This window comes from Gambusia affinis, linkage group LG01, assembly GCF_019740435.1.
Source record: "Gambusia affinis linkage group LG01, SWU_Gaff_1.0, whole genome shotgun sequence".
NCBI lineage: Eukaryota > Metazoa > Chordata > Actinopteri > Cyprinodontiformes > Poeciliidae > Gambusia > Gambusia affinis.
The window spans coordinates 38,911,085-38,936,913 of record NC_057868.1 but is presented as its reverse complement, the minus strand read 5'-3'; the positions used below and the strand labels follow the sequence as shown (position 1 = coordinate 38,936,913).

The following is a 25,829-nucleotide window of genomic DNA, read 5'->3' as shown; positions in this document are numbered from 1 at the left end:
CTTCTCTGCAGAGAAAATTCAAAAACTTAGAGGATTAATCTGCACATCCACACTAGCATCAATGCTAAACCAAAACATAACACATGAAAAAATGACTCAATTTCAACAACCAAACTATAAAAACTTTAAAGAAATGATTAATAAATCAAGCTTTTATTCAGACTGTATTGATATTATGTCTACAACTTTTCTGAATAAAGCTCTGCCTGTCATTAGATCTGATCTGATTGAAATAGAAAACTCTTTGCTCTCATCAGCAGCTATCAAACCACTGATAAAAACAACAATCTGGAGAAATTACTGCTGCAGAATTACAGGTTGATCTCCAACCTCACATTCATCGCAAAATTATTGAAAAAACGGTTCAAACAGTTAAATAGCTGGTTCTGTTCTGCATCCACAGAACCAGAACCAAACATGGAGAAGAAACATTTGGCTTCTGTGCACCACAGATCTTGAATAAACTTCCAGAAAACTACAAAACAGCAGAAACACTGAGTGCCTTTAAATGTCTATGAAGACCCCACCTGTGTAGAGTTGACTTTGAATCACAATAAATGAAACATTGATCAACATATTTGGTGTTTATTGATGATTTTCATGAAAGCTCTCGATAAAATGTGATGTTTGTTCCTAGTGACTGTGTTGTTTTTATGACCTTTTATCTTTGTGTTTTTATGATGTGAAGAACTTTGTGTTTCTGGAATTTGCTATAAAAATAAACTTCAGTGGCTGATTAGAGACCAACCTACAATTATCAGGCATGGAGTCCAGATCAGGCTTCTTGATCAGTGGTGACATGATGGCAAGTTCAAAGCTTGCAGAGACAATCTCATTCTCCAAGCTGGAGTTTTGAATCTGGTCACACATGATGCCAAAGAACTGAAGTCCTCTTAAAAAACACCAGGTGGGACTGGATGGATGGGAAGGCTTCATTTGATGGACTGCTTTGGTTGCAGAACCTGTGTTCATGTTAAAGTTTTACAGCTTCATAAAATAAGATTATAATGCAAACTTTGAACTCTCCATGTCCTGCTGACGTTACAGTGCAGAGAGGAAACAGGCAACAAATTTAACTCAACAACTAAACACGTCCAATTTCTTTAGCAGCAATGACACTATTTTATTTTCTGATACTGTGAAGAAATCACATGTTAGAGATCTGAGTTTTGGTGACTCAGTTGTTTTGATCAGAAATCTGTTGTGAAGACCTTTATGTGTTTCACGTTCAGAGCCTTCCTCTTCCTGTAATCTGATATCCCTCCCTCTTCTTTCTGGTTTCAAACACGCCTTAAAGCTGAAGGTAGAAGCTGATTGGCTGCAGCCTCTCTGCACTGACACCTGATTGGTAGATCAGAGCTCAGCCTCGTTTCTCTGATGAGGAAACGAAACTAACACACTCACTCTGACTGAGAGGAGAAATGGAGCAGCAGGCAGTTCAGCTGGACCCAGAAACTTTCTCTTGTTCCATCTGTCTGGATCTACTGAAGGATCCGGTGACTACTACCTGTGGACACAGCTTCTGTATGAACTGTATTACAACTTCTGGGATGCAGAAGGATCAGAAAGCTACCAGCTGTCCTCAGTGCAGGAAAACCTTCACACAGAGGCCTGACCTGCAGAAAAACACCATACTAGCAGCTTTAGTGGAGCAGCTGAAGAAAACTGGACTCCAAGCTGCTCCTGCTGATCACCGCTATGCTGGACCTGAAGATGTGGCCTGTGATTTCTGCACTGGAAGAAAACTGAAAGCCATCAAGTCCTGTTTGGTCTGTCTGGCCTCTTATTGTGAGAAACACCTTCAGCCTCATTATGATTCAGTTACATTTAAGAAACACAAGCTGGTGGAGCCGTCCAAGAACCTCCAGGAGAACATCTGCTCTCGTCATGATGAGGTGATGAAGATGTTCTGCCGCACTGATCAGAAGTGTATCTGTTATCTCTGCTCTGTGGATGAACATAAAGGTCATGACACAGTCTCAGCTGCAGCAGAAAGGACTGAGAGGCAGAGAGAGCTGGAGGAGAGACGAGGAAAAATCCAGCAGATGATCCAGGACCAGGAGAAAGATGTGAAGCTGCTTCAACAGGAGGTGGAGGCCATCAATCACTCTGCTGATAAAACAGTGGAGGACAGTGAGAAGATCTTCACTGAGCTGATCCGTCTCCTCCAGAAAAGAAGCTCTGAGGTGAAGCAGCAGATCAGATCCCAGCAGGAAACTGAAGTGAGTCGAGTCAAAGATGTTCAGGAGAAGCTGGAGCAGGAGATCACTGAGCTGAAGAGGAAAGACGCTGAGCTGGAGCAGCTCTCACACACAGAGGATCACAACCAGTTTCTCCTCAACTACCCCTCACTGCCAGCACTCAGTGAGTCTACACACTCATCCAGCATCAACATCCGTCCTCTGAGACACTTTGAGGACGTGACAGCAGCTGTGTCACAGCTCAGAGAGAAACTACAGGACGTCCTGAGAGACTCATGGACAAACATCTCACTGATGGTCACTGAGGTGGATGTTCTACTGTCAGAACCAGAACCAAAGAGCAGAGCTGGATTCTTAAGATATTCATGTGAAATCACTCTGGATCCAAACACAGCAAATACATATCTGGAACTATCAGAGGGGAACAGGAAGGTGACATTGACGGATAACAATCAGTCTTATTCTAGTCATCCAGACAGATTCACTGATCATTATTTTCAGGTTCTGAGTAGAGAGAGTCTGACTGGACGTTGTTACTGGGAGGTGGAATGGAGCGGGTCATGGGTTTATGTAGCAGTCGCTTACAAGAATATCAGTAGAGCTGGAAGAGAGAATAAATGTTTTTTTGGAAATAATGACAAATCTTGGGCATTAAATTGTTACAATTCTAAATTTGGTCACAACAACATCTGGACCTCCGTCTCAGGTCCAGTTTCCTCCAGAGTCGGAGTGTACCTGGATCACAGAGCAGGTATTCTGTCCTTCTACAGCGTCTCTGAAACCATGACTCTCCTCCACAGAGTCCAGACCAGATTCACTCAGCCGCTACTGGCTGGAGTTTGGGTTGGAGGTTCTGCAGAGTTCTGTAAACCCAAATAGATTTTCTCTGATTGTTGATCAGGTTTCATGGTTCTGATGTTTCCGCTCTGATCTTCTGTTCTTTGTTTTTCTAGTTAAATTGTTCTTTTTTTTAGTTCCAGGAGTCTTAAAGGAAATCACTGCTGATGTTTTCTTTCATCCTTTTATGACAGAAATATTTCTCTACATTTAAATCTAAACTTTTCTCTACTCTAATATTTTTTCCTTTCATATTTGTATTCACATATTTGTATGTTCTTGTTTAAATTAGTTCAGACTGTAGTGAAAACTAATCTTGCTAATATTTGTTTATTGTGATCCAAAGAAGAAACTGAAACTACCATAAAATCAGAACAGATTATATTTACTTTTAAATGATTTATATTTAGATCAGAATAATGAATGTCTGCTGTTCTGTATCTCTGACTTTCTTCAATAAAATAAATTATTACAAAGAAATTTGCAAAGTTTCCCTTCATTATAATAATAAGTTGTGAGTTTTCTCATCTGAATTGCCAAAACATTTCCTTCAAAGCGTCTCATGTTCTTCTGGTTTCGATCAGATGTTTGGTTTCTCCTTCATTCATCAAGAACACTCTGCTTCCTCCACTGCAGAGAGATTACAGAAAGAAAGCTGAGCTGGAGATCCTGGTAGCAGGAATGAAGACGAGGTTGAAGCTCCTCCACTGGCAGTTTGTTGAACATTGAGCTTTAAACCTGTCAGAAACCATGGAGACATGTCATAAAACACAGAAGAGCTGCTCAGATGTTCAACCTTCAAATAAATGAACATGAAATGTAGAAATGAACCTCTGACAGAAACGTTTGGTAGCAGAACGTCAGTTTGCTGTGAGTAGAGTTAAAGTTTCACAGCTTTTATAAAATGATACTTTATCAGCAACAATAACAATAAACAGATAAAGATATAATGCAAACTTTCATCTCTCTGTGTTCTGCTGCCATTTCAGTTCAGTGAGGAAAAAGGCAACAGATTTTTCTCAGTGTTGCATCTTTAAAAAGATCTTACAAAAACCTCAAAGCTTTTCGGTTTTGTGCAACTTTATTAAACAAAATCCACGGTTCGAGCAAACAGCGTGTGTAGTTTTCCTCTCTTTTCGTATATATTCACAGGTCATGAACTTTCAACTCCCATCATGCATTGTGTCCTTAAAGGGGTATTATCATGACAAAAATCTATGAAATAAAATAAAATAAAGTAGTATGAGCACATATTTAGTCATAAACCAAATGAACTGTTCTAACTAAACACTAAATCAAATAATTTCTTGCCCAATATTGTACCTATTTATTTAACATCACGTTCTTAACATATTTTCAGGGCTCTACACCCTCCACTACTAAAATAATAAAATGTTTTCAGAACATTTTACACTTTAAAACTTAAAGAATGTATCCTTACTACTAGCTTCTAACATTGAACTCATCCAGGTACCATTTAGTTACATGTTGCTCTTCAAAAACAATAACAAATATTTCACATCAAATGACTACAAATGCATGTATACAGGAAAAGTACATTTACTTATATTCCTGTTTCAGTGCATTGACTTAAATTGTCGGTACATTGGTAAGCCTCCCAAGTCCATTAAGTCACATATGGCTAAATCTACCATTCCACCTTATTAAATGGATCCACATTAAACATACTTTGAATGTAGGACGACTTCTTACAGACTACTTTTGTGTTACCTTACAAAACACTCACTTCCTTCTGTAAACGCATCGATAACTTTTAAGTGTAGTTGTAGTCACTAGAAATACATTTCTGCAAAATGACTCTTACTTGTAACTGAATATTTTGTACCAAATGAATAATAAAACATTTTTAATTAAGTTTAGCTGTAACTGGAACTATATATGGTTGAAAATAAAATTCCTGTTTCTTCAAAGATATGAAACTAGGTTTCCCTAACTCATCATATGTAAAGATGGATTTTGGTTGACGTGATCTTGAGGAACGTCGCTCCTGCTCCACCTCCTGATCGTCCTCTGAAGAAGCATTGATGTCTTCCTCAGGCATTTCAAGATCACATGGTTGATTTTCAGGATCCATGTCCGGATTTTGACTTGGGTCTTGGTTCTGCATCTCTCCTTCCTCACGTCTCTCGTCCATTTGATTCCTGTCGTCAGCAGAATAATTCTCATCCTGAAACTGGCTTTGTCTTCGTCCAAGTCTCCCAGTTTGGGTTTCTTCTGCAGGTTGGCTGGATCTGGACTGAAAGACTGGGCCTTTTGGGTTGAGACTGGTAGTCTGGCTTTGATGGGTAATCCACACAGAATACTCGTCCTCACTACAGCTGTCAGAATCCTCATGAACTTGGTCTCTTTTGGTTTGGCATGTTTGTCTGTTTACTTGTCTCTTTTGGTTGTTTTTCTTTTGGTTCTTTAGTGTCTTGTCCATCAATAAGATAAGGACAGGGTAGTAAGACATTCCTATGAAGGATTCTTTCCCTCCCTTCACCATCCAACGGTGTCACCACATAAACTGGACTGTCTTGCCCTCTTCTTTCTTTTATAACATGTGTTTTGTTTTCCCAGTAAGCACGTATTTTTCCAGGTCCTCCTCTTTCAGAAAGGTTTTGGACAAGAACGTGGTCTCCAGGTTGAAGTTCTGAACTTTTCTGTTGTAATACTTTTGTCCTCTCTTACTTGCTTTTCTCATGTTTTCTTGTGCGATGCTGTAAGCTTCCTGCATTGACCTTTGCCATTTGTCTGCATAGCCTTGATGAGACTGTGACTGCTTTTGTTCTTTTGGAAACAACAGGCCAATAGGTAGGATTGGCTCTTTTCCAAATAACAGGAAAAAAGGTGAAAAGCCAGTCGATTTGTGCACTGTAGAGTTATATGCATGCACTACTTTGTTCAAATAGTCTTTCCAGTTAGGTTTCTGTGTCTCTTCCAGTGTTCTGAACATGCTTAACAAAGTTCTGCTGGGTCAGACTGAGGGTGGTAAGGTGTTGTCCTTGAATGTTGTATCCCACTGTAACTTTGCAACTTTCTGAACAACTCATTCTCAAATTCCCTTCCCTGGTCACGATGGATTCCAGCAGGGTATCCGAATCGCAGAATAAAGTTGTCAAAGATTCTGCGTGCAGCTGTCTTTCCAGACTTGTTAGATGTTGCATAAGCCTGAGCAAACTTGGTAAAATGATTTACTATTACAAGAATATACTCTACTCCACCTTTACTTCTCTCTAGATGCAGATAATCAATCAAAATTAGTTCAAAAGGTGCAGAGGTTGTAATAGTTTGTAGTGAGGTTCTAGTTTTTCTGTTGGGTTTTTTTTGTTTCAAACAACAGCAGACTCTTGTAACAAAATGTTCAATCTCTTCTCGCATTTTTGGCCAAAAGAACCTCTCTCTGGCCAATGAGATTATTCTGTCTGCGCCTAAATGACCCATTTCTTCATGAAGTTGCTGATTATTCAGTGTCTTGAGCTCAGCAGGAACTGCAAGTTGATTTCTAGTTTTCGTCTTTCGTCGTAAAACTCCATCTTTGTCTAGGTAAAGATGAGGCCATTCTCTCAAAAGTCGTTTTACTTCAGTTGGCTCTTTCACTTTATCTCTGTATTTAACTTTCTCATTTTTCTGCTTTAATGTGATTACTCATTGTGTCACTTGTTCTTCTTGTTGAGCAGTTTGAATGTCTTTGATTGCTGTTGGCTCAACTGGAGTTGTACAGGGAACAGTTAGTTGTGACAGTACATCTACATTGCATGTAACAGCTGAAATCCAGTCAGTATCACCACTGTGATCTGCTTTGAGTCCTTGCTGCAGTGCTGTTATGTCATCAGCTTTACATTCCTCTGTACATGCTGACATCATTTTGTCCATTTCTGCAGGTTTGCGAGATAGAAAATCTCGGTTCACTTTACCAGGTCTGAACTTAGGAGTAAAACGGAAATCGGCTAATTCTGAGACCCAGCGATGTCCTACCGCATTCAGTTTAGCACTTTTCATCACATATTTCAAGGGATTGTTTTCACTGTACACTGTAAAGTGAGGGGCATGGAAAAGATAATCTCGAAATCGTTCAGTGACAGCCCACTTCAGAGGTAAAAATTCAAGCCTCCCTGAATGAAATTTGTAGTTTTTCTCAGTTGGAGTGAATGTACGTGAACCATAGCCTATTACTCTTAATGCTCCCTCCTGCCTTTGGTACAGAACAGCCCCAAGACCTTCCTCTGACGCGTCCACCTGTAAAACAAACCGTTTTTCCAGGTCTGGGTAGGCCATTACTGCTGGATCCGATAAAGCATCTACAAGCCTTTCAAGTGCCTCCTGCTGTAATGTTGTCCGTTCCACAGACTGAGATGGTGGAAACTGTGAAGAACCTTTCTTTGAGGATTTGTTCTGTGTCTTTGGATGCAACAAGAGATCGTAAAGCGGTTTTGCTATCCTAGAGAAGTCGGCTATGAATGATCTGTAGTAGCCTAGAAAGCCTACAAGGGATCTAACTTCCCTGACTGTTTTAGGATTTGATTTTTTCAAAGCTTGCACAGCTTCTACTTCTTTTGGATTCATCCTGTATCCATCTTTTGAAACGACACGGCTGACGTAACACACTTCCCTTTTTAAAAAAAAATCACATTTCTTTGCTCCGAGTTTGATTCCACATTCTTTTTGTCTTTGTAAAACTTTTCTCACATTTTCCACATGTTGGTCAAAATCTTTGCTAAAAACTAAAACATCATCGAGGTATGGCACACATATCTCATCCCTCAGATCTCCAAGACAACCTTCCATATACCTCTGAAAAGCAGCTGGGGCATTTGTTAGTCCGAAGGGAATCCTCAGCCATTCATAAAGACCCCATGGCGAGATGAAGGCAGTGCATGCTGGGCTCTCTGGGCTAACAAAGCCTTGGTGGTAGGATTTTCCTTGGTCTAGCACAGTAAACCAGGAATTTCTGACAAGATTTTCCAAAATTTCCTGAATTCTTGGAATGGGATGTCAGTCGGGGTGAGTCTGTTCGTTTAATTGTCTATAGGCCACACAAAGTCGGATGGTAGAATATTTTTTTCTCACAATATCTATTGGTGATGAGTAAGAAGAAGTTGACTCCTGTATCCACCCCCTGCTAAGTAGATCTTGAATGTGCTTTTTCACTTCCTGATACAAATGATGAGGGATTGAATTGTATGTTTTTGTCACTGGAATGCTGTCTTTGAGATGTATTTTCATCTGCAGATCAGGAATACATCCTGTGTCCCACTCATTTTGTGCAAAAACGTCACTTTCCTCTCTTAACATTTTTCTCACTTTGTCTTGCTGTTCTGCTGTTGAGTGTGAAACATCAACTGGTGGATCCCATGTTTGTTTGTTTGTCAGTTTTTCCTTCATTTTCTGGTGTCACTTTCATGTCTTTGGTGTGTACATGTCCACTTTCACTCTGTGACCTCTTTGTGATTTATTTTACATCTTGTATGTTATCCACTGTGAATAATGAACCAATTATTGTCCTGTTTTGTAGTCTGACATTGTTGTCTGTGTTGTTTTCGACCACAACTGAAATTGTGGCTCCCTCATCAGTTGGTATGTTTATTAGCTGCTGTTGTATTTATGATCCTTCTGGCCATGGTGTGCTTTCATTTGGTTCTAAAACTGCATATTGTCCCTTTAGCACATTTTTCTTGAATTTTCCACAAATTACTTTGAACATTTGATGTTTTGGGATAATAACATCTTGTCTCCCTAGCCTTACTGTTTGATTCTGCGACATAGATTTGTCTTTACTTAACACAGAGAACACTGCTTTTGCTTTTTTGTGTCCTACATCTAATGCTGACCCAAGACTTTGCAAAAACTTGTTGGGAAGATTCCTATCTGTTGATATGTTAGACTTTGCAAGTTCTTCTATGACATTGAAACCCACTATTGGCTTGGTAATTGGCTGAGAGCTTACAAGAAATGGTACAAACAGTTCACTGTCTCTGTTCTCTGTAAGACTGAACTCAACTCCTACCCAACCCTCATAAGGTATTTCAGTCCCATTTGCTGCAGAGAGATCTAACATACCTTCCTCCAGAAGCTCTTTCACTGATCGAACCTCGGCGTCTGGTAGATGTTCTCTTTTCCAGTTTAGATCCACGATTGACACTTGTGATCCCGAGTCCCAAAGAGCTGTGACTGGAACACCTCCAATGTTGCACTGGACAAGGTTTTTGCGTCCTATTAGTTTTGCTGTCTTTTCCTGTTTTTTTGACAAAGGCACATCCTTTTGTGGAACAACACTGTCAATAACATTTGCAATATGTACTTCAATTTTATTGACATTAACTTTTGAGTCTTTCTTTTTCCGACAACCAACAGCCCAGTGTTCACTGCTTCCACATTTAAAACAGTGTGTACACTTTCCTTCTGGGTTTGACTGTTCACATTGAGGACATTTTCTGGGGTTCTTTCTGGTAGCACTTGGATAGTGTGGCTTACTTCTGATGTTTTTGTCTTCAGTTTTCACTTTTGCCTGAGTCAAATTAGCAACTTGTGTTGAAAGATTTTGGATAGCCTCACAAATAACTTTGTTATTAGCTTCTAGCTTTTCCACAATGGGGTTTTGCTTTTCTGTCTGGTTTTTGCTTTTCTTTCAGCTTCCAACATTTTCATTTTTGCAGTTATCCTCTTCCTGAACTGAAGCCACTTTGATGCTCTTTTGTCTGGTCGACAGTTTATTCCTTCTTTCGAGTTCAACACTGTAGGCAGCGCTCATTTTCTCAAGAAGCACTTCATCACTAACAGTTGGGTCCTGCAAGTGAGGTTTAATATCCACTATTACAGAATCATCTTGTAGTCCAATCAGAATAATTTGCAAAAACTGTATCTGCACAAGCTCAGGATTGTATTTTAGTCCAGCTTTGGCTCTATCAGAAACAGGCAACACTTTTTGTCTAAGGTCCATTGTACGTATAAGAAACTGAACAGGAGTTTCTCTGGGATCTTGTACTGCACGTGTCAAAGAATGATAGAGTTCTGTTGCATCTTCTGCACTGGCAGTTTGTTGAACATTGAGCTTTAAACCTGTCAGAAACCATGGAGACATGTCATAAAACACAGAAGAGCTGCTCAGATGTTCAAACTTCAAATGAATGAACATGAAATGTAGAAATGAACCTCTGACAGAAACGTTTGGTAGCAGAACCTCAGTTTGCTGTGAGTAGAGTTAAAGTTTTACAGCTGTTATAAAACGATACAATATCAGCAACAAAAAAACTAAAAAAAATAAGGATATGATGCAAACTTTCAACTCTCTGTGTTCTGCTACCATTTCAGTTCAGTGAGGAAAAAGGCAACAGATTTTTCTGAGCAACAAAGACCTCCACACTGTGAAGAAATCACATGATAGAGATCTGAGTTTTGGTGACTCAGTCAGTTGTTTTGATCAGAAATCTGTTGTGAAGACCTTTACGTGTTTTACGTTCAGAGCCTTCCTCTTCCTGTAATCTGATATCCCTCCGTCTTCTTTCTGGTTTCAAACACGCCTTAAAGCTGAAGGTAGAAGCTGATTGGCTGCAGCCTCTCTGCACTGACACCTGATTGGTAGATCAAAGCTCAACCTTGTTTCTCTGATGAGGAAACGAAACTAACACACTCACTCTGACTGAGAGGAGAAATGGAGCAGCAGGCAGTTCAGCTGGACCCAGAAACTTTCTCCTGTTCCATCTGTCTGGATCTACTGAAGGATCCGGTGACTACTTCCTGTGGACACAGCTACTGTATGAACTGTATTACAAACTTCTGGGATGGAGGTGAGAAGGAGAAAAGCTACCACTGTCCTCAGTGCAGGAAAACCTTCACACAGAGGCCTGACCTGCAGAAAAACACCATACTAGCAGCTTTAGTGGAGCAGCTGAAGAAGACTGGACTCCAAGCTGCTCCTGCTGATCACCGCTATGCTGGACCTGAAGATGTGGCCTGTGATTTCTGCACTGGAAGAAAACTGAAAGCCATCAAGTCCTGTTTGGTCTGTCTGGCCTCTTATTGTGAGAAACACCTTCAGCCTCATTATGATTCAGTTACATTTAAGAAACACAAGCTGGTGGAGCCGTCCAAGAACCTCCAGGAGAACATCTGCTCTCGTCATGATGAGGTGATGAAGATGTTCTGCCGCACTGATCAGAAGTGTATCTGTTATCTCTGCTCTGTGGATGAACATAAAGGTCATGACACAGTCTCAGCTGCAGCAGAAAGGACTGAGAGGCAGAGAGAGCTGGAGGAGAGACGAGGAAAAATCCAGCAGATGATCCAGGACCAGGAGAAAGATGTGAAGCTGCTTCAACAGGAGGTGGAGGCCATCAATCACTCTGCTGATAAAACAGTGGAGGACAGTGAGAAGATCTTCACTGAGCTGATCCGTCTCCTCCAGAAAAGAAGCTCTGAGGTGAAGCAGCAGATCAGATCCCAGCAGGAAACTGAAGTGAGTCGAGTCAAAGATGTTCAGGAGAAGCTGGAGCAGGAGATCACTGAGCTGAAGAGGAAAGACGCTGAGCTGGAGCAGCTCTCACACACAGAGGATCACAACCAGTTTCTCCTCAACTACCCCTCACTGCCAGCACTCAGTGAGTCTACACACTCATCCAGCATCAACATCCGTCCTCTGAGACACTTTGAGGACGTGACAGCAGCTGTGTCAGAGCTCAGAGAGAAACTACAGGACGTCCTGAGAGACTCATGGACAAACATCTCACTGATGGTCACTGAGGTGGATGTTGGACTGTCAGAACCAGAACCAGAACCAAAGAGCAGAGCTGGATTCTTAAGATATTCATGTGAAATCACTCTGGATCCAAACACAGCAAACACAAATCTGGTTCTATCAGAGGGGAACAGGAAGGTGACATTGACGGATAAAAATCAGTCTTATTCTAGTCATCCAGACAGATTCACTTATTGGGTTCAGGTTCTGAGTAGAGAGAGTCTGACTGGACGTTGTTACTGGGAGGTGGAATGGAGCGGGTCATTGGTTTATGTAGCAGGCGCTTACAAGAATATCAGTAGAGCAGGAAATGGGAATGAATGTGCATTTGGAAATAATGACAATTCTTGGTCATTAGATTGTTACAATTCTGAATTTGGTCACAACAACATCTGGACCTCCGTCTCAGGTCCAGTTTCCTCCAGAGTCGGAGTGTACCTGGATCACAGAGCAGGTATTCTGTCCTTCTACAACGTTTCTGAAACCATGACTCTGATCCACAGAGTCCAGACCAGATTCACTCAGCCGCTACTGGCTGGAGTTTTTGTTGGAGGTTCTGCAGAGTTCTGTAAACCCAAATAGATTTTCTCTGATTGTTGATCAGGTTTCATGGTTCTGATGTTTCTGCTCTGATGTTCTGTTCTTTGTTTTTCTAGATAAATTGTTTTTATTTTTTTTTTCCAGGAGTCTTAAAGGAAATCACTGCTGATGTTTTCTTTCATCCTTTTATGACAGAAAAATTTCTCTACATTTAAATCTAAACTTTTCTCTACTCTAATATTTTTTCCTTTCATATTTGTATTCACATATTTCTATGTTCTTGTTTAAATTAGTTCAGACTGTAATAAATTAATCTTGCTAGTATTTGTTTATTGTGATCCAAAGAAGAAACTGAAACTACCATAAAATCAGAACAGATTATATTTACTTTTAAATTCTTTATATTTAGATCAGAATAATAAATGTCTGCTGTTCTGTATCTCTGACTTTCTTCAATAAAATTAATTATTACAAAGAAATTCACAAAGTTTCCCTTCATTATAATAATAAGTTGTGAGTTTTCTCATCTGAATTGCCAAAACATTTCCTTCAAAGCGTCTCATGTTCTTCTGGTTTCGATCAGATGTTTGGTTTCTCCTTCATTCATCAAGAACACTCTGCTTCCTCCACTGCAGAGAGATTACAGAAAGAAAGCTGAGCTGGAGATCCTGGTAGCAGGAATGAAGACGAGGTTGAAGCTCCTCCACTGGCAGTTTGTTGAACATTGAGCTTTAAACCTGTCAGAAACCATGGAGACATGTCATAAAACACAGAAGAGCTGCTCAGATGTTCAACCTTCAAATAAATGAACATGAAATGTAGAAATGAACCTCTGACAGAAACGTTTCCATTCCATTCAGGTTTTATTTACAAAGCATTTTAAAACCAATAAATTGACCAAATTGCTGTAAATACCAAGATATAATCACAGTAACTGTAAAAACTCACACTTCAACCTGAGTTAAAAGTCTATGAGAAAAAGTAGCTTTAAGAGGAAACTTGAAAACATGAAGAGACTCAGATTGTCTGAAACTGTGAAACCTTTCCACAGTTTTGGGTCAGAACCAGAGAAAGTGCGGCCATTTAAAACCCTTAACTGTTCTGACTCTGTATTGTGACGGTTCGTAATCCCAGATTAAAACACTTCAAGGATTGTTGCACCTTGAAAAGAACTGAAAAACTCAGAGAGATTTTGGCTTTTGTGCAACTTTATTAAACTAAATCCACAGTTGGAGCTCACAGCCTGTGTAGTTTTCTCTTTTCCATACAAAATCAAAGGTCATGAACTTTCAACTCCCATCATGCATTGTGTTGATTTTAAAGAGGCATTATTACGAAAGAAATCTATGAAATAATGAAGTAATTTTAGCACCTATTTATCCATAAACCCAATAAATAGTTTAATCTAAATACTAAATGAAATAAATTCTTGCCCAATCAGATTATTAAACCTGTTAATAGAACATTTTCACATTCATAACATATTTTCAGGGCTCTACACCTGCTGTTTTCCTCTAAACATGATGATTTCAGATGAAGGTCTATAATTTTCTCTGAGTTTTCAGAGAGAAAATGGAGCTTAGAGAAAAGCATCAAAGGAGGAAAAGCTTTCCCTGCTCTCCCATCCTCTGATTCTTCTGCCTGTTAAAGTTTCTTCATTTTCCCAGTTTTTATAGTTGCTTTTACATCATCAACTCTCATCGCTGAATTACTTCAGATTTAAGGTTTGAGGACTGTGAAATTTTTATTTTTTATTTTTATTGTTTACTTTAACTCCATTTTTTCTACTTCCTGTCTGATCCAGAGCAACATTTCACTGGTTGGCACTGAGGACTTTAGCAATACATGTAAAGACTTCAGTTGATGGAACTGAGGGTTTCTGGACTGAATCTCAGAAACAACACAGGTTCTGATAATGAATCCACTCAACAACAAACAACTTCCCAGCAGCTCAGCAAGCAGCTCGTCGCCTGGAACGACCTCAGAGCAACGCTGAGAAATAAATCTCAGACAAGACTTTCATTTATCTGTTACAAGGTTAAAAATGACTTCATGTGGTACAAAAGATATTCTGAGTTGGAAATAAGAACATGCATGTAAAATATTACTGTGGTAATACGAGAACTCAAGAACAAAACTATTTCTGTGAGGATGAATGAAGGAAAAACTGATTTTATTATCTGAATACAATAATCTCATTATTGTTTGTAGGTTTTTTACTTTTGCTGGATTGGATTTCTGGATTCTCTCCGGATGGAGATGACGACCCAGTGCCCAGAGAAGAACTAACAATTCATGAAAACCTTCCATCCTCTCTCCAGCGTGAACATTGTGGTGGTAATAAATCAGATGAGACGACTGACGGGACGGACCGCTGACCGAGATGATTCAGCTTGGCCAGCTTTGAGCCCAGTGACACCGTAATCAACACAAGCTGCACCGAAGAAACATGGACAAGCAGCTGGAACCGACATGATCAGCCAGTTAGAGCCGTCACACATCCCATCATGTCTCCAACTGGAAACCCACTAAACTCTACTGGGAAACCAGTTTGCTGCTCTTCAGCAGGAGGGGAAGGCAAACACCTCGACCCCAAACATCAACAAGAGGTTTGAGGTAAGATCAGCACAACGGCCTCCCAAAGTCACCTGGAAACCAAAATTCATGCAATTCTTATTATTGTAGGTGGATTTAATCACCATTTTTCCAGTGCAAAGAGAACGAAGGTTCTCTGCTTTCTGAATGACACAATGACTGATTTAACAGAGAAAATGCTTCCAATAATCAATAATCATCCAAATATCCAAAATCTAAATTACATATTGGAGGTAAAGATCTGGCCAAACAAAATCAAAAATGACTTCCAGAATCTTCTAAACACAACAGACAATCTGAAAACAAAGATGTTTATCAGTGGACCAAAACCGAAAGCTGGACATGGAGATGAGAGTTACAGCAGACTGCTCATAGTCAAGAAATGTATCATTACAGCCTGCTGTGCCAGCTCAGTGACCCTCATTGACAACCACAACATCTTTGGGAGCTCTATCCATTCAGACGGGACGGAGTCGCTCTGCATCAAGATGGAAATTACATTTCACTGCTAATCTCTTCAATGTTTTTAACGCCAGGCCTCAAACTCATGTAGCAAACAACAAGATCACTGTCCCAGCAAAGATTGTAGAAGGACCAGAACAAAGCCAGCAGGCGCACACTGTCCCCAACAAACTGATACGGACTTCAAGGCTTCGGCTGGAAACAAAGTGGGAGTGGAACCTTCAACTCCCCACTCCTTCAACATCTACTGGGAGGCAAGGTTCTCCATCAAGGTCCGGACAGCTCAGCAGAACTTATGTCACCTGATCTGATGATTCTTCACTTGGGCAGAAAACGGGTCGTCAGGTTTCACTTGGTACTTTTATCCCCAGAATCCAGAAGCTTGTTTCATAGATGAAATGATCAGATAAGTTCTGCTGGCTGCTTCTCTTCTTTGAGCCCACAAAGCAAACTTCACCTCATCAGAACCACCTGGTTCTGAGAGACCGGAGCGACCTCCACTCTGAGTACCTGAGATCTGAGACCCGGGTCCAGATTTTACTTCTACACCTGTCTTCCTTGCAATGCATCTGGTCCCCAGCAGTTCTATATGGAACGGTACCGATCCGGATCGCTAAGAGAAAATTAACAAAAACCACAGAAACTAAATGCAAAGTTTCTAAAATCAAACCTTGAATTCACAGCAAATTTGCCACCAAGTCACATAAACAGGCTTTGCTAAATATAAAGTCACTATCAGCAAAAGGACAGTTTGTTAACGACTTCATCACTGAGCATAATATCGACATTATGTTCCAAACATAAACATGGTTGGATGACATTAACGGATCACATGGGGTCGAACATCAATGGCGTAAAACACGCCTTCATGTTTCCTGTGACATCAACACAGAAAGACTATGAAGCTGTCGCTCAACACTAAAACATGAAAAGGACACTTTCTCAGCAGAAATCACAAACAAAAACTTTAGCAACAATTGTGTTTTATTTCTGACTTTTGACAGGCTCACAAACTCTTCTGTGACTTTTCCACCTGAACTCTAATCAAACACGACCTGCAGCGGATTTATCAACTTCTCTGCAGAGAAAATTCAAAAACTTAGAGGATTAATCTGCACATCCACACTAGCAACAATGCTAAACCCAAACATAACACATGAAAAAATGACTCAATTTCAACAACCAAACTATAAAAACTTTTAAGAAATGATTAATAAATCAAGCTTTTATTCAGACTGTATTGATATTATGTCTACAACTTTTCTGAATAAAGCTCTGCCTGTCATTAGATCTGATCTGATTGAAATAGAAAACTCTTTGCTCTCATCAGCAGCTATCAAACCACTGATAAAAACAACAATCTGGAGAAATTACTGCTGCAGAATTACAGGTTGATCTCCAACCTCACATTCATCGTAAAATTACTGAAAAAACGGTTCAAACAGTTAAATAGCTGGTTCTGTTCTGCATCCACAGAACCAGAACCAAACATGGAGAAGAAACATTTGGCTTCTGTGCACCACAGATCTTGAATAAACTTCCAGAAAACTACAAAACAGCAGAAACACTGAGTGCCTTTAAATGTCTATGAAGACCCCACCAGTGTAGAGTTGACTTTGAATCACAATAAATGAAACATTGATCAACATATTTGGTGTTTATTGATGATTTTGATGAAAGCTCTTGATAAAATGTGATGTTTGTTTCTAGTGACTGTGTTTTTTTTATGACCTTTTATCTTTGTGTTTTTATGATGTGAAGAACTTTGTGTTTCTGGAATTTGCTATAAAAATAAACTTCAGTGGCTGATTAGAGACCAACCTACAATTATCAGGCATGGAGTCCAGATCAGGCTTCTTGATCAGTGGTGACATGATGGCATGTTCAAAGCTTACAGAGACAATCTCATTCTCCAAGCTGGAGTTTTGAATCTGGTCACACATGATGCCAAAGAACTGAAGTCCTCTTAAAAAACACCAGGTGGGACTGGATGGATGGGAAGGCTTCATTTGATGGACTGCTTTGGTTGCAGAACCTGTGTTCATGTTAAAGTTTTACAGCTTCATAAAATAAGATTATAAAGCAAACTTTGAACTCTCTATGTCCTGCTGACGTTACAGTGCAGAGAGGAAACAGGCAACAAATTTACCTCAGCAACTAAACACGTCCAATTTCTTTAGCAGCAATGATACTATTTTATTTTCTGATACTGTGAAGAAATCACATGTTAGAGATCTGAGTTTTGGTGACTCAGTCAGTTGTTTTGATCAGAAATCTGTTGTGAAGACCTTTACGTGTTTTACGTTCAGAGCCTTCCTCTTCCTGTAATCTGATATCCCTCCCTCTTCTTCCTGGTTTCAAACACACCTTAAAGCTGACGGCAGAAGCTGATTGGCTGCAGCCTCTCTACACTGACACCTGATTGGTAGATCAGAGCTCAGCCTCGTTTCTCTGATGAGGAAACGAAACTAACACACTCACTCTGACTGAGAGGAGAAATGGAGCAGCAGGCAGTTCAGCTGGACCCAGAAACTTTCTCTTGTTCCATCTGTCTGGATCTACTGAAGGATCCGGTGACTACTACCTGTGGACACAGCTACTGTATGAACTGTATTACAAACTTCTGGGATGGAGGTGAGAAGGAGAAAAGCTACCACTGTCCTCAGTGCAGGAAAACCTTCACACAGAGGCCTGACCTGCAGAAAAACACCATACTAGCAGCTTTAGTGGAGCAGCTGAAGAAAACTGGACTCCAAGCTGCTCCTGCTGATCACCGCTATGCTGGACCTGAAGATGTGGCCTGTGATTTCTGCACTGGAAGAAAACTGAAAGCCATCAAGTCCTGTTTGGTCTGTCTGGCCTCTTATTGTGAGAAACACCTTCAGCCTCATTATGATTCAGTTACATTTAAGAAACACAAGCTGGTGGAGCCGTCCAAGAACCTCCAGGAGAACATCTGCTCTCGTCATGATGAGGTGATGAAGATGTTCTGCCGCACTGATCAGAAGTGTATCTGTTATCTCTGCACTGTGGATGAACATAAAGGTCATGACACAATCTCAGCTGCAGCAGAATGGACTGAGAGGCAGAGAGAGCTGAAGGAGAGACGAGGAAAAATCCAGCAGATGATCCAGGACCAGGAGAAAGATGTGAAGCTTCTTCAACAGGAGGTGGAGGCCATCAATCACTCTGCTGATAAAACAGTGGAGGACAGTGAGAAGATCTTCACTGAGCTGATCCGTCTCCTCCAGAAAAGAAGCTCTGAGGTGAAGCAGCAGATCAGATCCCAGCAGGAAACTGAAGTGAGTCGAGTCAAAGATGTTCAGGAGAAGCTGGAGCAGGAGATCACTGAGCTGAAGAGGAAAGACGCTGAGCTGGAGCAGCTCTCACACACAGAGGATCACAACCAGTTTCTCCTCAACTACCCCTCACTGCCAGCACTCAGTGAGTCGACACACTCATCCAGCATCAACATCCGTCCTCTGAGACACTTTGAGGACGTGACAGCAGCTGTGTCACAGCTCAGAGAGAAACTACAGGACGTCCTGAGAGACTCATGGACAAACATCTCACTGATGGTCACTAAGGTGGATGTTCTACTGTCAGAACCAGAACCAAAGAGCAGAGCTGGATTCTTAAGATATTCATGTGAAATCACTCTGGATCCAAACACAGCAAACACATATCTGGTTCTATCAGAGGGGAACAGGAAGGTGACATGGACGGATAACAATCAGTCTTATTCTAGTCATCCAGACAGATTCACTGATAATTATCAGGTTCTGAGTAGAGAGAGTCTGACTGGACGTTGTTACTGGGAGGTGGAACGGAGCGGGTCATTTGCTGTAATAGCAGTCGCTTACAAGAATATCAGCAGAAAAGGTCAGAATGAATGTATATTTGGAAATAATGACAAATCTTGGTCATTAAATTGTTACAATTCTAAATTTGGTCACAACAACATCTGGACCTCCGTCTCAGGTCCAGTTTCCTCCAGAGTCGGAGTGTACCTGGATCACAGAGCAGGTATTCTGTCCTTCTACAGCGTCTCTGAAACCATGACTCTCCTCCACAGAGTCCAGACCAGATTCACTCAGCCGCTACTGGCTGGAGTTTATAACTTTGGAGGTTCTGCAGAGTTCTGTAAACCCAACTAGATTTTCTCTGATTGTTGATCAGGTTTCATGGTTCTGATGTTTCCGCTCTGATGTTCTGTTCTTTGTTTTTCTACACAAAATGTTTTTTTTAGGTTCCAGGAGTCTTAAAGGAAATCACTGCTGATGTTTTCTTTCATTCTTTTATGACAGAAATATTTCTCCACATTTAGATCTAAACTTTTCTCTACTCTAATATTTTTTCCTTTCATATTTTTATTCACATATTTGTATGTTCTTGTTTAAATTAGTTCAGACTGTAGTGAAAACTAATCTTGCTGATATTTGTTTATTGTGATCCAAAGAAGAAACTGAAACTACCATAAAATCAGAACAGATTATATTTACTTTTAAATTCTTTATATTTAGATCAGAATAATAAATGTCTGCTGTTCTGTATCTCTGATTTTCTTCAGTAAAATTAAGTATTTCAAAGAAATTTGCAAAGTTTCCCTTCATTATAATAATAAGTTGTGAGTTTTCTCATCTGATTTGCCAAAACATTTCCTTCAAAGCGTCTCATGTTCTTCTGGTTTCGATCAGATGTTTGGTTTCTCCTTCATTCATCAAGAACACTCTGCTTCCTCCACTGCAGAGAGATTACAGAAAGAAAGCTGAGCTGGAGATCCTGGTAGCAGGAATGAAGACGAGGTTGAAGCTCCTCCACTGGCAGTTTGTTGAACATTGAGCTTTAAACCTGTCAGAAACCATGGAGACATGTCATAAAACACAGAAGAGCTGCTCAGATGTTCAACCTTCAAATAAATGAACATTAAATGTAGAAATCAACCTCTGACAGAAACGTTTTGTAGCAGAACGTCTGTTTGCTGTGAGTAGAGTTAAAGTTTCACAACTTTTATAAAACAATACTTTATCAGCAACAATAACAATAAACAGATAAGGATATGATGCAAACTTTCAACTCTCTGTGTCCTGCTGCCATTTCAGTTCAGTGAGGAAAAAGGCAACAGATTTTTTTCAGTGTTGCATCTTTAAAAAGATCTTACAAAAACCTCAAAGGTTTTCGGTTTTTTGGCAACTTTATTAAACAAAATCCACGGTTCGAGCAAACAGCGTGTGTAGTTTTCCTCTCTTTTCGTATATATTCACAGGTCATGAACTTTCAACTCCCATCATGCATTGTGTCATTAAAGGGGTATTATCATGACAAAAATCTATAAAATAAAACAAAATAAAGTAGTATGAGCACATATTTAGTCATAAACCAAATGAACTGTTCTAACTAAACACTAAATCAAATAATTTCTTGCCCAATATTGTACCTATTTATTTAACATCACGTTCTTAACATATTTTCAGGGCTCTACACCCTCCACTACTAAAATAATAAAATGTTTTCAGAACATTTTACACTTTAAAACTTAAAGAATGTATCCTTACTACTAGCTTCTAACATTGAACTCATCCAGGTACCATTTAGTTACAAGTTGCTCTTCAAAAACAATAACAAATATTTCACATCAAATGACTACAAATGCATGTATACAGGAAAAGTACATTTACTTATATTCCTGTTTCAGTGCATTGACTTAAATTGTCGGTACATTGGTAAGCCTCCCAAGTCCATTAAGTCACATATGGCTAAATCTACCATTCCACCTTATTAAATGGATCCACATTAAACATACTTTGAATGTAGGACGACTTCTTACAGACTACTTTTGTGTTACCTTACAAAACACTCACTTCCTTCTGTAAACGCATCGATAACTTTTAAGTGTAGTTGTAGTCACTAGAAATACATTTCTGCAAAATGACTCTTACTTGTAACTGAATATTTTGTACCAAATGAATAATAAAACATTTTCAATTAAGTTTAGCTGTAACTGGAACTATATATGGTTGAAAATAAAATTCCTGTTTCTTCAAAGATATGAAACTAGGTTTCCCTAACTCATCATATGTAAAGATGGATTTTGGTTGACGTGATCTTGAGGAACGTCGCTCCTGCTCCACCTCCTGATCGTCCTCTGAAGAAGCATTGATGTCTTCCTCAGGCATTTCAAGATCACATGGTTGATTTTCAGGATCCATGTCCGGATTTTGACTTGGGTCTTGGTTCTGCATCTCTCCTTCCTCACGTCTCTCGTCCATTTGATTCCTGTCGTCAGCAGAATAATTCTCATCCTGAAACTGGCTTTGTCTTCGTCCAAGTCTCCTAGTTTGGGTTTCTTCTGCAGGTTGGCTGGATCTGGACTGAAAGACTGGGCCTTTTGGGTTGAGACTGGTAGTCTGGCTTTGATGGGTAATCCACACAGAATACTCGTCCTCACTACAGCTGTCAGAATCCTCATGAACTTGGTCTCTTTTGGTTTGGCATGTTTGTCTGTTTACTTGTCTCTTTTGGTTGTTTTTCTTTTGGTTCTTTAGTGTCTTGTCCATCAATAAGATAAGGACAGGGTAGTAAGACATTCCTATGAAGGATTACTTCCCTCCCTTCACCATCCAACGGTGTCACCACATAAACTGGACTGTCTTGCCCTCTTCTTTCTTTTATAACATGTGTTTTGTTTTCCCAGTAAGCACGTATTTTTCCAGGTCCTCCTCTTTCAGAAAGGTTTTGGACAAGAACGTGGTCTCCAGGTTGAAGTTCTGAACTTTTCTGTTGTAATACTTTTGTCCTCTCTTACTTGCTTTTCTCATGTTTTCTTGTGCGATGCTGTAAGCCTCCTGCATTGACCTTTGCCATTTGTCTGCATAGCCTTGATGAGACTGTGACTGCTTTTGTTCTTTTGGAAACAACAGGTCAATAGGTAGGATTGGCTCTTTTCCAAATAACAGGAAAAAAGGTGAAAAGCCAGTCGATTTGTGCACTGTAGAGTTATATGCATGTACTACTTTGTTCAAATAGTCTTTCCAGTTAGGTTTCTGTGTCTCTTCCAGTGTTCTGAACATGCTTAACAAAGTTCTGCTGGGTCAGACTGAGGGTGGTAAGGTGTTGTCCTTGAATGTTGTATCCCACTGTAACTTTGCAACTTTCTGAACAGCTCATTCTCAAATTCCCTTCCCTGGTCACGATGGATTCCAGCAGGGTATCCGAATCGCAGAATAAATTCGACAAAGATTCTGCGTGCAGCTGTCTTTCCAGACTTGTTAGATGTTGCATAAGCCTGCGCAAACTTGGTAAAATGATCTACTATTACAAGAATATACTCTACTCCACCTTTACTTCTCTCTAGATGCAGATAATCGATCAAAATTAGTTCAAAAGGTGCAGAGGTTGTAATAGTTTGTAGTGAGGTTCTAGTTTTTCTGTTGGGTTTCTTTTGTTTCAAACAACAGCAGACTCTTGTAACAAAATGTTCAATCTCTTCTCGCATTTTTGGCCAAAAGAACCTCTCTCTGGCCAATGAGATTATTCTGTCTGCACCTAAATGACCCATTTCTTCATGAAGTTGCTTATTATTCAGTGTCTTGAGCTCAGCAGGAACTACAAGTTGATTTCTAGTTTTCGTCTTTCGTCGTAAAACTCCATCTTTGTCTAGGTAAAGATGAGGCCATTCTCTCAAAAGTCGTTTTACTTCAGTTGGCTCTTTCACTTTATCTCTGTATTTAACTTTCTCATTTTTCTGCTTTAATGTGATTACTCATTGTGTCACTTGTTCTTCTTGTTGAGCAGTTTGAATGTCTTTGATTGCTGTTGGCTCAACTGGAGTTGTACAGGGAACAGTTAGTTGTGACAGTACATCTACATTGCATGTAACAGCTGAAATCCAGTCAGTATCACCACTGTGATCTGCTTTGAGTCCTTGCTGCAGTGCTGTTATGTCATCAGCTTTACATTCCTCTGTACATGCTGACATCATTTTGTCCATTTCTGAAGGTTTGCGAGATAGAAAATCTCGGTTCACTTTACCAGGTCTGAACTTAGGAGTAAAACGGAAATCGGCTAATTCTGAGACCCAGCGATGTCCTACCGCATTCAGTTTAGCACTTTTCATCACATATTTCAAGGGATTGTTTTCACTGTACACTGTAAAGTGAGGGGCATGGAAAAGATAATCTCGAAATCGTTCAGTGACAGCCCACTTCAGAGCTAAAAATTCAAGCCTCCCTGAATGAAATTTGTAGTTTTTCTCAGTTGGAGTGAATGTACGTGAACCATAGCCTATTACTCTTAATGCTCCCTCCTGCCTTTGGTACAGAACAGCCCCAAGACCTTCCTCTGACGCGTCCACCTGTAAAACAAAACGTTTTTCCAGGTCTGGGTAGGCCATTACTGCTGGATCAGATAAAGCATCTACAAGCCTTTCAAGTGCCTCCTGCTGTAATGTTGTCCGTTCCACAGACTGAGATGGTGGAAACTGTGAAGAACCTTTCTTTGAGGATTTGTTCTGTGTCTTTGGATGCGACAAGAGATCGTAAAGCGGTTTTGCTATCCTAGAGAAGTCAGCTATGAATGATCTGTAGTAGCCTAGAAAGCCTACAAGGGATCTAACTTCCCTGACTGTTTTAGGATTTGATTTTTTCAAAGCTTGCACAGCTTCTACTTCTTTTGGATTCATCCTGTATCCATCTTTTGAAATGACACGGCTGACGTAACACACTTCCCTTTTAAAAAAAATCACATTTCTTTGCTCCAAGTTTGATTCCACTTTCTTTTTGTCTTTGTAAAACTTTTCTCACATTTTCCACATGTTGGTCAAAAGCTTTGCTAAAAACTAAAACATCATCGAGGTATGGCACACATATCTCATCCCTCAGATCTCCAAGACAACCTTCCATATACCTCTGAAAAGCAGCTGGGGCATTTGTTAGTCCGAAGGGAATCCTCAGCCATTCATAAAGACCCCATGGCGAGATGAAGGCAGTGCATGCTGGGCTCTCTGGGCTAACAAAGCCTTGGTGGTAGGATTTTCCTTGGTCTAGCACAGTAAACCAGGAATTCCTGAGGGGATTTTCCAAAATTTCCTAAATTCTTGGAATGGGATGTCAGTCGGGGTGAGTCTGTTTGTTTAATTGTCTACAGGCCACACAAAGTCGGATGGTAGAATATTTTTTTCTCACAATATCTATTGGTGATGAGAAGGAAGAAGTTGACTCCTGTATCCACCCCCTGCTAAGTAGATCTTGAATGTGCTTTTTCACTTCCTGATACAAATGATGAGGGATTGAATTGTATGTTTTTGTCACTGGAATGCTGTCTTTGAGATGTATTTTCATCTGCAGATCAGGAATACATCCTGTGTCCCACTCATTTTGTGCAAAAACGTCACTTTCCTCTTTTAACATTTTTCTCACTTTGTCTTGCTGTTCTGCTGTTGAGTGTGAAACATCAACTGGTGGATCCCATGTTTGTTTGTTTGTCAGTTTTTCCTTCATTTTCTGGTGTCACTTTCATGTCTTTGGTGTGTACATGTCCACTTTCACTCTGTGACCTCTTTGTGATTTATTTTACATCTTGTATGTTATCCACTGTGAATAATGAACCAATTATTGTCCTGTTTTGTAGTCTGACATTGTTGTCTGTGTTGTTTTCGACCACAACTGAAATTGTGGCTCCCTCATCAGTTGGTATGTTTATTAGCTGCTGTTGTATTTATGATCCTTCTGGCCATGGTGTGCTTTCATTTGGTTCTAAAACGGCATATTGTCCCTTTAGCACATTTTTCTTGAATTTTCCACAAATTACTTTGAACATTTGATGTTTTGGGATAATAACATCTTGTCTCCCTAGCCTTACTGTTTGATTCTGCGACATAGATTTGTCTTTACTTAACACAGAGAACACTGCTTTTGCTTTTTTGTGTCCTACATCTAATGCTGACCCAAGACTTTGCAAAAACTTGTTGGGAAGATTCCTATCTGTTGATATGTTAGACTTTGCAAGTTCTTCTATGACATTGAAACCCACTATTGGCTTGGTAATTGGCTGAGAGCTTACAAGAAATGGTACAAACAGTTCACTGTCTCTGTTCTCTGTAAGACTGAACTCAACTCCTACCCAACCCTCATAAGGTATTTCAGTCCCATTTGCTGCAGAGAGATCTAACATACCTTCCTCCAGAAGCTCTTTCACTGATCGAACCTCGGCGTCTGGTAGATGTTCTCTTTTCCAGTTTAGATCCACGATTGACACTTGTGATCCCGAGTCCCAAAGAACTGTGACTGGAACACCTCCAATGTTGCACTGGACAAGGTTTTTGCCTCCTTTTAGTTTTGCTGTCTTTTCCTGTTTTTTTGACAAAGGCACATCCTTTTGTGGAACAACACTGTCAATAACATTTGCAATATGTACTTCAATTGTATTGACATTAACTATTGAGTCTTTCTTTTTCCAACAAC

The 25,829-nt window shown here is 40.0% G+C and overlaps 3 protein-coding genes across 3 annotated transcripts; all 3 read left to right on the top strand.

Annotated features, from left to right (window-relative positions):
- Positions 1-1,309: 1,309 nt before the first annotated feature.
- Positions 1,310-3,468, top strand: LOC122835491 (tripartite motif-containing protein 16-like). The gene is made up of 2 exons (XM_044124592.1): positions 1,310-1,884; positions 1,966-3,468. Exons 1-2 carry the CDS (start codon positions 1,422-1,424, stop codon positions 3,078-3,080), a joined length of 1,578 nt encoding a protein of 525 aa, XP_043980527.1. The 5' UTR covers positions 1,310-1,421; the 3' UTR covers positions 3,081-3,468.
- Positions 3,469-10,676: 7,208 nt separating this feature from the next.
- On the top strand, positions 10,677-13,084 carry LOC122835483 (tripartite motif-containing protein 16-like). The gene has a single exon (XM_044124583.1). It carries the CDS (start codon positions 10,690-10,692, stop codon positions 12,352-12,354), a length of 1,665 nt encoding a protein of 554 aa, XP_043980518.1. The 5' UTR covers positions 10,677-10,689; the 3' UTR covers positions 12,355-13,084.
- Positions 13,085-17,862: 4,778 nt separating this feature from the next.
- LOC122835498 (tripartite motif-containing protein 16-like) lies at positions 17,863-19,962 on the top strand. Its single transcript, XM_044124605.1, has one exon. The coding sequence runs from the start codon at positions 17,868-17,870 to the stop codon at positions 19,524-19,526; it is 1,659 nt and encodes a 552-aa protein (XP_043980540.1). The 5' UTR covers positions 17,863-17,867; the 3' UTR covers positions 19,527-19,962.
- The last annotated feature ends 5,867 nt before the right edge of the window (positions 19,963-25,829 follow it).

Coding starts and splice junctions, on each gene's coding strand:
- LOC122835491 (XM_044124592.1), top strand. CDS start 1,422: ATGGAGCAGCAGGCAGTTCAGCTGGACCCAGAAACTTTCTCTTGTTCC. Junction 1,885..1,965: donor CCAGGAGAACATCTGCTCTC/GTCATGATGAGG, acceptor ATGAACATAAAG/GTCATGACACAGTCTCAGCT.
- LOC122835483 (XM_044124583.1), top strand. CDS start 10,690: ATGGAGCAGCAGGCAGTTCAGCTGGACCCAGAAACTTTCTCCTGTTCC.
- LOC122835498 (XM_044124605.1), top strand. CDS start 17,868: ATGGAGCAGCAGGCAGTTCAGCTGGACCCAGAAACTTTCTCTTGTTCC.